This window comes from Acomys minous (genome assembly GCF_964271855.1).
Source record: "Acomys minous genome assembly, chromosome: 15".
Classification (NCBI taxonomy): Eukaryota; Metazoa; Chordata; class Mammalia; order Rodentia; family Muridae; genus Acomys; species Acomys minous.
In genome coordinates this window covers 86958134-86973788 of record NC_140497.1, presented here as the reverse complement: position 1 = coordinate 86973788, position 15655 = coordinate 86958134, and the positions used below count along the sequence as shown (strand labels likewise).

Sequence of the window (15655 nt, the reverse complement as noted above, 5' to 3'; positions counted from 1 at the left end):
AGCTAGAGGGCCTTAGTGTGAATCCCCAGCACCCAGGTAACAAGTCAGGCAGGGCTGAACACGCACGTAACCCCCAAACGGGGAGCAGAGACAAGTCAAGAGAGCTAGTTGGGTAGTCAGCCTAAGCAAAATGGAATGCCTGGCTTGAGGCAATCAGGTAGAGGTCAGTAGAGGAAAATACCTGATATCCTCCTCAGGTGTCTGTATGCAAATCTACAGAAACACTCGCGTGTGCGCACACACACACACATACCTGCCCAATCATAAACACCTGTCGCACATGCACACACAACACTCACAGTCTCACTTTTCTCCTTACAGACTGGGCTAGGCCCCATCCAAAGAGGCTGAGCCATGAAGGGACTTTAGGAACAGTGAGCAGCCAGGGGGCTTCCTGAGTGCCTCCAAGGCACACCGTACCACACTGGCAATCACTTGCCTAAGCGCCACTGAGTCACTAGTCTGCAAACTCGGCCTGTACTCTCTTGGCACAGACACATTCTATCTTCCTGACGACGGTCTGAGTTGGTTCCGTGCTACTCCACTACAACACATCATCAACGCTGGGAGAATTGGGAAGGCACCCACGGAAGGAGAGACTCTGACGTCCCCCTAGTACGTTGTAGACATTTTCCCTGCTGGTACAGACAAGAGAGTCCTGCCTCTGCCTCTGCCTCTGCCTGAATCCGGATCCCCTAGGCTGCTTTACCAGTGGAAACTCTATAGAGTAACAGAACAGGAAGCGGAGGAGGGGGTGGGGGGCTGGGAGGGGTGGGGGGGGGCGGTAGGGGGGTTTAGAACGACTTACAGGCTGATAGGCTGTGTGGGCCAGGTAGTCCAACGATGGCTGCCTAGGAATGGGAGAGATGCAAGAATCCAGGAATTTTTCAGTCTGGATGTCTCAGTTGGTCATCACGATAGGCCAGAATTCCCAAGAAGTAGACTCTAGGGAGAGGAACGGGATGGACTTCTTCTCAAGGCAGGGGCAGGCAGAATGCAAACGCTTCCTTTCCCACCGTCCTTATATAGGCTTCCAGCAGAGGGTGTGGCCCAGATAAGAGGTGGGTGTTCCCGCTTCAAAGATCGGGATTAAAAATGGACCTTCCCACATGGTGGCGCATGCCTTTAATCTCAGCACACGGGAGGCAGAGGCAGGCGGATCATTGTGAGATCCAGGTCAGCCTGGTCTACAAAGCAAGTACAGGACAGCCAAGGGTACACACACACAGAGACCCTGTCTCAAAACAACAACAACAACAACAACAACAACAACAAAACCCAAACCAAAATAATCCTTCCCTAAGCAGGGTCTGGTAGCTCACGCCTTTAATCCTAGCACTCAGGAGGCAGAGGCAGGCAGATCTCTGTAAGTTTGGGGCCAGCTTGGTCTACAATGCAAGTCCAGGACAGCCAGGGCGACACAGAGAAACCCTGACTTGAAAATAATAAATACATAAATAAATATTAGACATTCGCACATCAAATTAAGAAAAAAAATCCCTCGCAGGTGTGCCCCTTCATTTTTGGGTTTCAGTTAATTACTGATACAATCAAGTTGACAATCAAGGACAGGCATCACAGCTGCCTTCCCGAACCCTCTTCGAACTCTGGACACAGTTTGAAATTTGTGACATTTTACCTTGTGTTCTTCCCTCCTCCTCTCTCTCTGTGTCTGTCTGTCTGTCTGTCTGTCTGTCTCTCTTTCTCTCTCTCTCTCTCTGTATGTGTTTGAGAAGAAATGTGCAGGTCCAAGAAGTGACAGATCTTGTGACCAAGCCCATGTCTTTGTCCCCAGACCCAGGGCTCTTTCTACTTTCTCAAAATCTTCAACTAAGGGCACCTCAGCTAAACTGTAATTGAACATCTCAGAGCCATTTACCTTGCTCATCAGTCTTCCATTGGACATATTATCCTCACAAACGCTAATTAAGAAAACTGGGCATGTTGCTGCCTGCCTGCAACCTTAGCAGTACAGAAGCAGAGGCAGGGGGATTTGCATTGCTTGGCCTACAGAGTGAGACTCTCAAAAAGCCAGCAGGGGCGGATGGAGAGGTGGGAGCTCAGTTGGTAGGGGGCTTGCCCTGGCTTATAAGAACTCCTGGGCTTGATTCCCAGCTCCACCCACAACTGCGTGTGATGCCACAAGCTTCCTATTCCAGCATTCTGGAGGCAGAGGCTGGAGACTCAAAAATTCAAGGTCATCCTAAGCAGCCTAGGGCATCTGCAGCCAGTCTTAGCTACAAAGGGCCCTATTTCATAAAGCATATAGGATCTAGGAAGGGATGTTCTATATCAGTCCTTAGAGTGTATGCTGTACATAAGCAAAGCCTAAGGTTTAGACCCCTACTACTGTACAACCAACAAATATATATGACGTATGTCACGGTTCTCTAAAGAAACAGGGATAATGATTGAACCCGTACTAAAAAGGGATTTACAGAGTCAATTACTGCTCTGAGTACTCCAACAATGGCTGTCTCCCGAACAGGAAGGTCAAGATTCCGTACTTGTTCAGTCCGTGACGCTGGGCATCTCAGCTGGTCTTCGGTACATGTTGAAAACCCAAAGAAGTTGTCTCTAACATCAGTAAGGAAATGCCTCAGCCGCAGGGTAGATGAGCTTGCAAGAGGAACGCAGGGCAAGCTGGCAAAAGACAGTAGCTTTCTTCTTCCAGCATCTTTAACACAGGCTTCCACCAGGGCGAGGCCCACATTTATAGACATACACATGTTTGCATGCTGGAACAATTAAAGGAAGAAGAAGCCATGAATTTGAAGGAGAGTAGGGAAGGGAAATGCAAGGGTTTAGAGGGAGGAAAGGGATGGGAGAGATGTTTAAAAAAAAAAAAAATATATATATATATATATATATATATATATATATATATATATATACATACATACACAAAAATCTTTTAAAACATTAACAAAGACAGGGTAAGCAAGTCCTCAATAGCTCCTGCCTCACAAATATGTCTGTCAGAGATACTCGGCCAGAAGGTGGAAGACGATGCTCCAACAGAGAGTTTTGGGTGGCAGCTCAGGCAGCAAACTGTCTCTGTCATTTTTTCGTTTGGAAGCTGCTAACTTGCACTTCCTATTTATGCAGGTAATTAATTTTATTTCTTCTCAAATCTCTGATGGGGTTGAAGATCAGATAGTTTAGTTTTACAGTTAAGCTTAGTTGTTTAGGGGTGAAGATATTTTAGGTCTAGACAGATGTTTTAAGTTGATAGAGATAAGATATGATAGATGTTGATTTACATTCAGAATTTTAGACTCATCAAGATAGGAAAGATATTTTCTTCAAGGTTGCCAAATACAAATAGTCAAAACACTATGAATGTAATCTTTCTTTCTTTCTCTTTCTTTCTTTCTTCCTTCCTTCCTTTCTTTCTTTCTTTCTTTTGAGTCAGAGTTTCTCTGTGTACCCTTGGCTGTCCTGGAACTCATGCCATAGACCAGGCTGGCCTTGAACTCACAGCAATCTGTCTGTCTCTGTCTTCTGAGTGCTGGGATTAAAGGCATATGCCACCACCGCCCAGCTGAACATAATATTTATACAATTCCTGATTGTTTCATGGTTCTTCTTGCTGTGTGTAGGTTATTGTATTGTGTAATAATATAAATGTATATGTAAAAAAAGAAAAATAAAAAAAGAGAAAAAACATTAACAAATAAAAAAAAAGAGGCTTCCCCCACCAAAAGAGAGAAAGAAGAAGAAGAAGAAGAAGAAGAAGAAGAAGAAGAAGAAGAAGAAGAAGAAGAAAAAGAAGAAGAAGAAAAAGAAGAAGAAGAAGAAGAAGAAGAAGAAGAAGAAGAAGAAGAAAAAGAGAGAGAGAGAGAGAGTCCCTCAGAGGTATGCCCAACTGCTTGAGTTTTAGTTGACAGCTCATGATTAACCATCGGATATGATACGTACACATTATGGAAGATTTCTCATGCAAAGAAACATGACTAAGCATGGAGAAAGTATGCCAACTAAAATAAGCCTGATATATGTTGTAAACTCCAGGTTCATGGAAAACCAAGAATACAGCGATGGTTGCCCAGGTTTGGGCTACAGGCAGATGATAAGTGCTTCAGACACACACCGCGTTTAATCCCCACCACAAACCTATGAGGACTATTGCTTCAGTCTTACAGATGAAGAGGTTAAGATGAAAATTTTACTGAAGAAATAAATGATTAGTTTCTTATATTTTTGGTTGTGAGTCTAGCCTTTAATGGCTGAGTCATCTCTCCAATCCTGAAATGATTAGTTTCTTAGAGAGACAGTAAATGAAAAAGCAATCTTGTCACTGTCACATAAGTAATAAACTCTTTCATAAGGATATTCTTTCAATATTCTAGTTTTGAGTAAAGTTTCACATGAACAGAATCACCTTTGCTTTTGGTTTTTTTGTTTGCTTGTTAGTTTTTTTTTTGGTTTGGTTTGGTTTTGGTTTTGGTTTGGGTTTTTTGTTTGTTTATTTGTTTTGTTTGTTTTTGTTTTTCGAGACAAGGTTTCTCCATGTAGCCTTGGCTGTCCTAGACTCACTTTGTAGACCAGGCTGGCCTCGAACTCACAGCGATCCGCCTGCCTCTGCCTCCCAAGTGCTGGGATTAAAGGCATGTGCTACTATGCCTGGCACAGAATCACCTTTGACCTTATGGATTCTTTGCTCCTCAAAATAGCTTTTATGCCAGTGTTCCTTTCATGGCCTCCTAGAAGCTTACTAGAAGTTCAGTATCTCGGGCTTCCCTCCCAAGGTACAAGAAATGCCTTAGGACAAGATCTCCAGGCTGCCCAATGCACATTAGTGCTGAGAAGTGTCAACTGAAGTGTAAAGTCCTGGGTCTGAATTTAAAACAGACTCTGTCATGCTCTGATGTTGATGGTCAATTGTGAGGCCACCCATTGTGAAATGCTCCAGGACTCATCCAAGAACACAGTCTTCTGAAAGCAGAAGTGCAGTTTGTGAAGTCGGGGGTCATGTGGAATCTGGACAGTGCAGGGTAGATGTTCAGAGTACAATGTGTGTCCTAGTCTCTGGTGTGATCCATAAATAAAGCTTGGCATGCTGGCAAGTCTTTACCTTGGGGCACAGGAATATGCCCTTTCATTTAAGGAGAGTCCCAGAATGGTTCATCTTTATGAAATTCATTAAAACCAAAATTATAGCTAAAAAAATGTGGGTGAACTTGGCGCCAACTGCTATTTTAAAAGGTGCTTCGGAGTCTGGGAAGATGAGTGAGTTGGCCAAGCACCTACTAGGAAAGCATGCATTTGGATCTCCAGCCAATGTGAAAAGTCCTCGGTGTGATGGGCTGTGTCTGTTCCCTCACTGCTGGGAAGACGGAGACAAGTAAAAATGTGGTGGAAAGAGATTTAAGAAGACACCTGATGTCAGCCTATTTCCTCCACATGTATGGGCACACACACACACACACACACACACACACACACAGACACACACACACACACACACACACACACACACCATGCAACTAATACTTCAGTACGTAATGCCTTTTGTCTGCAAGACTCCTGGTGAATATTCCTACTTCCTCCAAGGGAAAAAAGTCACGTGATAAACGAAGTTCTACATCTGGAAACTTTGGCTATCCAGAAAGGATGGGACTCTCACTGTCAGGCAAATTTCTTTCTTTCTTGGTTTGTTTATTTGTTTGTTTGTTTGTTTGTTTTTGAGACAGAGTTTCTCTGTGTAGCCTTGGCTGTCCTGGACTCGCTTTGTGGACCAGGCTGGCCTCGAACTCACAGCGATCTGCCTGCCTCTGCTTCCTGAGTGCGGGGATTAAAGGCTTGCACCACCATGCCTCGCCTCTTCTTTCCTTCCTTCCTTCCTTCCTTTCTTTCTTTTTTTAAGATTTATTTATTTATTTATTTAGTATACAGTGACCTGGCTTGCATACCTGAAGAAGGCACCAGATCTCATAGATGGTTGTGAGCCATCATATGGTTGCTGGGACTTGAAATCATGAGCTTTGGAAGAGCAGTCAGTGCTCGTAACCTCTGAGCCATCTCTCCAGGCCCCCAGGCGAACTTCTTATCAAGTACCTCTGAAGAGAGGAAAGATGTACATCAGCAGGCAGAGGCGAGGAGCTTAGGGCTAGGAAAACTGCCACCACAAGGTGGAGCAAAGTCACGTAGGACTTATGTGAGAATCAAACTTCAGGTGGCATATCTAACTTTAGCTGTTCACCATACTCAAATTAGGGAATAGATCTGGTTCCTAAATATGAGAAATGACGTAGAACGACCACGAGAGACAAGATCCACGGAAATAAAGCCATGGTCCAAAGTGCCCATCTTGTTGTATGTGAACCTGCTTCCCAGCAGAAAGGAATTCCAGGCCCATGGGAGAGAGAGAGCAAACAGCGGGAAAGCTGTTTCCACCCAGGGCCAGGAAGATGGGCACTGGAGTGTGTCCTTGTTACACCTTAGTCACTGAAAACTTTAGTCTCCGGATTCCCATTTGTAATATCAGGGCAGCTGTGCCCAACTTGTGGGGTGCTTGTGAGAATGTGTGCAAATGCTCACCTTGGAGATCGATGCCCAAACTTCGTAATGTTGAGCCATGAACACTGATGTCACATTGACGGTGTTGCCTGGACACTGTGATAGCTGATCGTGTCAACTTGCTGGCGTCTAGATGAGAGCAGGAGACAAGCCTCCAGGCATGCCTGTGAGGGACTGGCCACATTGGGGTAACTGAGATGGGAAAAGCCACCTTAATGCTGTGTGGCTCCATTTCATGGGCTGGGCTCCAGGCCTGAACACAAAGATAAACAAATCTGAAGGTGAGCACTCATCACTCTCCAGAGTGGACAAAATACGTCACGCTCCCCTAAGATGCCTTTCCCCAGGATGGACTCCCCCTCCAGATGGAAGTCAGAATAAACCTTTTATCCCTTGTGCTGCTTCTGACAGGATCGAGATGGGTTTGCAATACAGATACCACGGTGAAATCAAAGCTGGCTAAGGCATCATGTCTGACTTTTAAAATGTTTTCAACGAAAGCTGATGGATGCTTGGGTGTGGTGGTGGAAGGGGAGGGTGGGGGGGACCACCATGAGTTTGAGGAGGCAGCTGGGCCACATAGCAAGACTCTCAACAAGAACCGTAAGAGGCAAGCTGACTAGCACAGGTGGTGGTAGTGATATTGATAGTGTGCGCTAGTGTGTGCAGAAGCTGCTGCTGCTGCTGCTGCTGTGGCTGTAGGCTGATGCTCACCATGGTACCCAGGATGGTCTCGGAAGCAGTCATCCTTTCTGAGCCTCTAGATGCTCCAACTATAGGCCCGAGGCTGTTTGAGAATGGCCCAGTTTAGGATCTTAGCTTTGAATACTTCATCCCCTCTCTCTGTTTGTTGCTTGCTTGTTGTCTCAGTATGAAAAGCCCTCAGCCACTGCCCTCCCCACCCTCCCCAGGGCCTGCCTGACACCAGGCTCACCATCACAACGGTCCTGGACTCACCCTCTGAAACTCTAAGCAAGGCCCTAGTTAAAGGCTTTCTTCTATGAGCTGCCTTGGTAATGGTGTCTTCTTGACAGCAATAGAACAGTAACTAAGACAGGGCCTAAGCCAGAGGCCCTTCAATCAGCAATTCTAAAAAATCATCTCAATAAGAGTTTATTCCATTTTAGGGATCCAGGAAATAACCCATTCTAAAGATGAAGAAACTAGGGCCTAGGCAGGCACAGTGATTTTTTTTTTAAATACTAAGAAGTATCAGGGCTAAGACTCTACCACTGAGCCCTCCGAGTGTGTGGCTCAGTTCTAGCCTCAGGCACAATTCATTTCTAGTGGTGCAGTCTCTCCTGCCACATTGCTTTTCTCAGATACACATATGGCATAGAAACCACCAGCACCTCAGGTGATAAGGATCCCAGTCCAATTTGAATGAATCCCATTGAAACGTGACTTTGATGGCCAACCCCTCGGCTGCCTGCCTCAGGCCTCACTCTCCTGAGGCTGACCCATTCTTTCTCTACCAGTTATAACGTGGGAGAAATCTAACCACGGCACTTCTGTACTTAAAGGCTGCCCGGTGTTCAATGGCTGTATCCATTAGCTCAGCACAGCACAGGTGGTCACCCAGCCGCACCCCCCGCCCCCATGTGGCTCCCACCCTCCTTCCCAGCTTGTGCTTTAAACATTCTAGAGTTTCGATCCACATGCAGTCAGGGCAGCCCAGCCCGGTGTCACTAGTCTCCAAACCCTCCCCCCCCCCACTGTTTCCTTGGTATCAAGAAATCACAGTCTAACCTCCTGGGTTGTAAACAGAAAACCAAGTCCTCTGGGGCTGGAGCTCAGCTGGCAGAGTGCTCAGCTGGAATGCCCTAAAGCCTGGAGTTAGTCTCCAGCACTACACAAAAGCAGTTGTGGGGGCATCTGCCTATAATCCCAGCATTCAGGGGGGGGGGTAGAAACAGGAGCATCAGGAGTTCAAGGTCATCCTCATTTAAACAGCAAATTTGGGGCGGACCTGGGCTATATGAGATCTTGTATCAATAAACAAACAAGTTCAAGGTCAGAGTGGTCTACATGAGTGAGAGACCCGGTGTCCAAAATAAAAGAGCCTTACTCTTACATCCTATTCTGATATAAAACAGAACGTCGTTAAAAATTAAATGGATGCAATTAGCAAATTTAAGCACGCCAACCCAGTGCATATATGTGACACCTGCGTATGTTTAAATTTTTTTGAAGTGTTTTTCACCTTCTACCATAAGCTAACATTGAGTGAGTGGGTCTCTGGAAAAGTTATTTGCAGTTACCCAGAGTAAAACATGTCTTCTCTAGAACACATTTTCTCTCACATGGATTACCAACTACTACTTACTCTCCCTTAAACCCAGGAACGGGAGGAAGGGGTGGAGGTGGGGGTGCCTCAGGGATAGTCCTGCATGGATGAGGCCGTTGGTTAACTCTCCATCTCTGCAAACTAACATTGTTGAAGTACTATCCCTCTGTGACTTACTCCCCAAACTGCCTCAAGCCCTATACTTGGGCAAGACTATTATTCCCACAGCATTATCACACTGCTTGTAGTTACCTTTTTTTTTTCAATATATGGTGAGATCTTTTAGGACAGGTGCCTAATGCCGATTGCTTCACTCTTGTGTTCGGTCAGCATTAAGGACTAGGGTTCGTCACTGACTAAGGGGAGAGTCCAAAAGTCTTTGCAACCTTTAAATCTTGGAGTGGATTTTTTTTTTAAGCACCAGACACACCCTGGCCACATCACTTTTATAAATCAGGACCACTGCATTTGGGAATCTGAGAGGAGCCAGAAAAGGTGCTAAAGGGTAAACACAGCTGGATGAACGCTAGCAACATCCTAAGTGTGGCTTGGTACATAGTATGCCACGCTTTCCCTGTCCTCCTAGCACCTGAGCTGCATTTAGGATGGAGAGGGTGATGGGCAAGAAGTTTTCCTCCCTGCCTCAACTGTAGAGCTTCGTCCTCTTTTGATTTTTAACAGGCAGGCCTTTCACAAACCAATGTTCAGTTTCCTCCCGGGGTCCAGCATCTTGGCTTCTATTAGGGAGACACCCAACTCTGGACTTCAACCACTGGGGGTGGGGGGGGGAAGCCTGTCCAGAGCCAACACAGAAGGCGGCAAGAAAATCTGTCCCCAGAGGAGTTTCCCCGATGTCAACCACCACGCAGAACTCAGGAGGACTAAGGCGCACGGGGCGCCGCCCAGGCCGGCCCCCGCTGGATGTGCGGCCCGGCTCGGGTTGGCCACAAGGGGGCATCCATCTTCCAGTACGAGCTCAGAGCCGGGACCAAGGCGAGGGCGGAGAAAGGGTCGGCCCCGGAGCGCCGTCCCCTCGGGCGACAGGGCCCCGCCTGGTCTAAGTCCTTCCCGCCAGCAGCAGCTGTTCTCCCCGGCGCAGGGAGCGGAGGGCCGAGCGCGCGCCTGGGACCGGGCGGGGGCGCGGCTCCGGGTGCGCGTTTCTCCGCGGCCGCCAGGGGGCAGCAGCGGCCGGTGGGCGGTGGAGACCGAGCCCAGGCGCCGGGCGACCGTGGAAGCAGAAGACCCTCGCGGCGCCGGCTCCCGAGACGCGAACTCCGCCGGGCGTGAACCGGGCGCGTCCGAGCGTCGCCGCCGCCGCCGCCCTTCGAGTCCCGCCTGATCGGACACGCGTGGGAACTGCCATCCCTTCGGCTTGCCGGACGTTGGCAGCGGCGGCAGCATCTTAGCCCCGGGGCGCAGGCAGGAAGGGAGGCGGCGGCCGCTGGCGGGGCGCGACCCCCGCGCGGGTCTCAACAATGGTGCGCGGCGCTGGCGCGATCCCCGCGTCCGCCTCGCGGCCGTAGAGGAAGCGGCAGGGAGACGCCCCCCCCGCCGCCACTCGCTCGCCCGAGTTTGCACGGCTGGCCTCGAGGGCTGGGACTCCAGCTCGCCAGCGCCCAAGGCGGCTCAGCCCGGAGCATGGTGCCGGCGCCTGGCTTGCTCTAATCGTTCCTCTCCCTCCTCTTCTCGCTCCTCCCGTCCCTTTGGTCCCTCCCGCGGGTGCTGCCTCTGGCTTCTGGGCGAGAGGGAGTACAACTCTCTGCCTCTCCGAGGAGGAGACTGGCCGGTGACCACGCGACAAGAACTTGCCCATTGAAAGCAAGCCCGGAACCAGCCGGAGAATGTCCACCCCGAGCCGATTCAAAAAGGACAAAGAGATCATAGCCGAGTATGAAAGTCAAGTCAAAGGTAAGGATGGGAGCGGCTGCTCGCTCCTTTTGTGTGCCTGCCTGTCATTGTGCTACCAGAGTTCCGTGTGTAACTTGGTGTCTGCGTTGGCGGAAGGTGACTAGGGGGACAGCTTGGGTCCTGGCTGAGCCCCTGGGGCGTCCTGTAAGCCAGTCCTAACCTGATCAGACCCACTGGGACAGGATACCAGGTGGCTTCCCTAAGCCAGAGCTCCTGTCTCCCAACAGTGAGACAACTGGCTGGAAGTTAATCACCTTCAGCTGGCGGTTAACTAGAGAAGGAAGGCAGCGCCCCGGAGTTCCTGCCCAGTTGTCATGTTACCATCATCCTTTTTATGGGAAGTCATTGTCACAGCATATTTTTTCTATGGAGTCATTTAGTAAAGTCTGAACACTCAGTAGTCGAGCGTTTCGTTGAGCGATGGCTGTTTCAGACACGCACACTTTTTCACTGTTAATTTAGTAGGGCGATTCCCCCTTTATAAAACCCTGACAGCTAAACCTACAGCGACTGCTGGAATCTGACTCCTCTTTTATATCTGGAATCCGCTGCCATCCTTCACTCTCACACGACGATATTGCTTTATCATTTGCTGGAGGGCACTTGCATATGAAATGAAGGCTTGACTATATGAGTAAGTAGTTTCAGTCCATTTGCATAGTCGACTAATGAAGGCTACCTAATTAAGGTTGATTAAGCCTTTTTTACTCTCCGTAGCTGTGTACTTTAAAAATATATATTTTTCTCCAGTTCAAGTGTTTTGTTTTGCACTGGAGTGTTTAATAAACATTTATGTGTTTGCCGCCCCCCTCCATCCCCCCTCCTCCCTTGCCGGCGACCCCTTGTGTGGTCTCACTGCCTTTCCTGATGAAGACAATGGACGGAGGAGGGTTGTGATCTGCGATGTCCAGTGCAAAGTTCAAAAAGATTGTTAATCAACACCTGCGTTTTAGGTACAGTTTTGTGACCGGGCTGCTGAGCTGACATAACTGTGCTTGCCTTGGGAAGGGCTGGAGTCTCAGCGTTCTTTTGTGTTGTCAAGTTGTGAAAATGCTTGGAGCCCTGAAGAGGACTTGGAGCGGGGGTGGGGGGGATGGGGGGGTGGAGAGGGGGGCAGGAATCTAGTCACCTAGTGGGAAGAGCCAGCTCACAATCAGACCGGGAGGACATGCATTTTAGGGCTGATCTTTGTAGTGGACTTAAGGCTAAGATTTTTTTTTTTTTTTTGAAACACGAGATTCCTTCTGCCTGTAATGAAGATCGGTTTATACTTGCAGGACCGCCTAACATTGATGTCAAAGTTATATTAGCAGAGAAGTTATTATTTCCCTAAACCAGATAAACTTTCTAATGAGGATAACACCCCACCCCCACCCCACCCCCCTGAAATGTCCAGTGTAGCTGAAAACATTCCCAGGCAAGGACACCATTCACCACCCCCCCAAGCCCCCAGCCCCCCCGCAGGTTTTCCACATGGCTCTTTGAGGCAGAAGTGGAGAGGGCAGGTTGGGTCTCTTGTTGCTTGGAGCGCCTCCTGGGCACAGTTCACTTTCATAAACCTCTCCTGATTTGGGTGTCTCACTTTAAGCCATTTGCCTTATAATCAGTCCTCATTTGAAAAAAGGACCCGCCTACAGGGACACACTGTGTGAACATTACCTTAGTTTCTTTTAGGGCGTTGAGTTCTGTGACGTGTGATAACCAGAGTACACGAGAGCATAAACCTTTATTTGTTAAAGATCAGCCAAGTGGGGTTTGTTACAATATATCTATCAAACCTAAAGTTAAGGAAAAAACTGTGAACATGCTATTTCTGAAATAATTCAGACCCTCACGGTGGCCTTTGCTTTAGTTCCTCCCCACTGTCCCCGCCCTGGCCTTAGGTTTAGGACGTCTCTGGACCCGCCCTGCCCTGCCCTGCCCAGGCCCGGGATCCCTTTATTCATATGTAAATATGGGAACTGGGTCTTTTAGTTCGGTGAGGTCACTCCCAGCCAAGGTACACTCAAATTCACCTGTGTTCCCCGGGCCCAACCTAGAGTGTGAGAGAAATGACAGTTCACAGTGCTGAGAGCCAGCTGCCCCGGGCTGTGCAGCAAACCCCCTGGAAGGAGAGCCTGGGCGACCAGCTCCGGGCTCCTCACCTTTTCCCTTCCTTGCTGCCTGCTGAAGGGGCCTGTGGGTAGTCCCCTTGCCAGGCACCAGGCCAGGATTTACATTTGCAGTTTTGGAACAACGTACTCTTTTAATTGCGGCTAGCTACTTCATCTGATACTAAACAAAAGAAGCCCGCCTCTTGCGTTGCTGGAGCAGAGACCTGGCTAGGTTGGGGGCCTTAGGTCTGCTCCCACTGAATAAAGGCACATGCGTGCATCTAGGTGGCTCGGGCTGAGGGAGAATGGATGACTCTGAGTGGCTCTCCATTATAGGTGATTTTTTTTTTAAACCTTCCAACTTAAAGAGCCAACACTTTGGGGGGATTGTTCTGTCTCTCCCTGATAACAGCTGCATTTACCTCAGGATTCCTAGGGTTAGTATTTTGATCATTAAAATAACTCAAGATCGTAGATTTGATCTCTGTGGCTGCCTGCAAAGGTTTTTGAAGGCAAGACCACCTGGGGCTACTGTCAGTCTCTGGTGATAACTTCATGTGAGGCCGTAATGGAATTTAGTTTCACAATTCAGGTTGGATTCTGTCTGTCTGTCTGTCTGTCTGTCTGTCTCTCTCATGGTTTTTCTTACCTTTGAGGAATTTAGATTTTCTCAGTCCTCAGGGTCTTTGATCTAGTAGAAGATGTCATGAAAATTCATCTTAACTGCTTCATAAAATGTTCACGCTTTTCACATTTTTTTTTATCTTGCCTGTCATTAAGTGGATGGAATCATCTTTGCTTTTATTCTTATTTTTATTTTTTATTTTTCATAACAAGTCAGTTGGGTTCTTGGGAAGTCAATTATAATTGAATAAAGAATATGGGGGGGGAACCCCAAACCATGGTCAGATCGATATAGAAGCAACGTGTGAGATGAAGCAGGTAAAGAACAGTTTAGTCGGGGGCTAGAGCAGACCAAGCTGCCATTTAAAGGCAAACATTAGCTTGGAGTTGAGCGTCGGGCCCTGCCATGCATCTTAGTGAGCATCTCACACACAGAATCAAGAGAGCACTCAGAGAGGCTGAGACAAGAGGATGGGAAGTCTCACAACATAGAGAAAGGAAATAAAAAGGGTCAAGGGAAGAAGGGGGAGGGGCAGAAGGAAGAGAGTAGAGAGAAGGAACCCAGAGAAAAATGCCATTTTTTTGTGGGTCGTTAAAAAGTGACCATACGTGGATAAAATTCCAAACAGTCAACGTGCGTCATTATCACCTGTGGCAAATGAGCAGTGAAGGGATTGCGTTGTCTAACGGGAGCTTTGGGAATTATCTGAGGACCCCAGCGATGGATCTGGGTACTTCTGTAGATTGGGGAGCCACATAGCTGGAGACCTGGAGCGATGAGAGATGCAGTTTATGAGGTGACGTTCATGAGGCACGCTGGCTCTAAATAGCACACGCTAGGCGTTCAGAAGGGACAACTATTGTATGCAGTAGCTCCTAGGCTGGGACCTTGACCCCCACATTCCTCCACACGGGACATGTACAGGCAGCACCAGGCCAATCTGTTGTCTCTCAGCAAGGCTGCTACCTGAGATGCACGAAGTACATTTCACAACCACATGGAACATAAGGAGTCAACAACATAAGATGATTTGAGTCCATGTCGTGCTGTTGGGGGCTTTAAGAAGAAGAAGGTTTAAAAATGCTCCTGAAGGTCATGAAACCGGCTTTACTGTTGACATACAACCGGGAATGGAAATTGACAACTGTTTCCATTAGGAGCTAAAAGTTTATGTGTGGTAGGGGGTGGGGGTGGGGGGGGGCTTCAAACATTTTTTTGACCAACCCAGTCATTTGGATGACATTGGGAGACCTCCAGGCAGATGAGTAATTGGACGGCTAGCTATAAGCTCTTTGAGACAAGACTCAGGGTCCATCTCATTTGAGGAGTGATGGTTTGCTTTCAGGTTTCTCTCAAGGTAGATGGACACCGAATACTTACCCACTGAGAATTTATTCATTGAAAGACATGTAGCTGGGCAAAAACAAAAAACAAAAAACCAAAAAACCACTACCACAACAAAAAACAAAACAAACAAACAAAAAAGCCAACTCAAGGCATTAAATTATCTCTTTTTTTGTTTTGTTTTGTTTTTTTGTTGTTGTTGTTGTTGTTTTCCCTTCTTGCCAAGATCATTTTAGAGGAAAATAGTACCCAGAGTGCAGTTTCACATGTTGGCCTTTAAGGTCAAGGAAACCAGCACGTGTACGCACACTTTGCTTGCTGTTTTCTTGAAACTAATTGCAGCTACTCCAATGAGCTCATTTGCCCAGTTGAATTTCCTAACTACGGAATACATTGAGGAACAGTTCCGGAGAGCGGGTCCTTCTGAAAGTCAGTGAAGGTTAGGGTACTATGCAGGCTGGAGACCCCAGCTCCTACCGTCTCTACTTGTGTGCGCCCTCTGGGGTTGACCAGAAAGAGTCGCACAACGTGAGCCCCCATACAGGTTTCAGAGCTGGTTGTGTCAGGCCCTTGTTTGTTTTCATCTTTTTTCTTTCTTCCTCTTGCTCTTCCTCTTCCTCTTCCTCCTACTCTTCTTTTTCTTCTTCTTGGAGACAGGCTGGCCTTCCAATAAGTGGGGATGACTGACTTTCAGCTCCTGACACTCCTAGCCTCACATCCCAAGTACTGAGATTGCAGGCGTTCAGCGCCATGTATGATGCTGTAGTTACCCCCTCTTACTTTGTTCCTGCTACCTAGGTGACAAAAAAAATTGTGTTTCTAATCTGCTGGCCTTTGGTAGCTTTGAAGGCAGAAGTTGTGAAGACATTGTTATTT

At 47.7% G+C, this 15655-nt stretch overlaps 1 protein-coding gene across 2 annotated transcripts in view; it reads left to right on the top strand.

The window, feature by feature from the left end:
- The first annotated feature begins 10045 nt into the window (after positions 1-10045).
- The window catches only part of SRGAP1 (SLIT-ROBO Rho GTPase activating protein 1), a 275761-nt gene continuing 270151 nt past the window's right edge, over positions 10046-15655 (top strand). Inside the window, exon 1 of one of the 2 annotated variants that reach the window (XM_084759989.1) lies at positions 10046-10717. In XM_084759989.1, coding sequence (XP_084616115.1) covers positions 10651-10717 — 67 coding nt within the window. In that variant the 5' untranslated portion in view covers positions 10046-10650. The remainder of the gene's footprint in view (positions 10718-15655) is intronic. The other variant, XM_084759990.1, reaches the window with a different exon arrangement.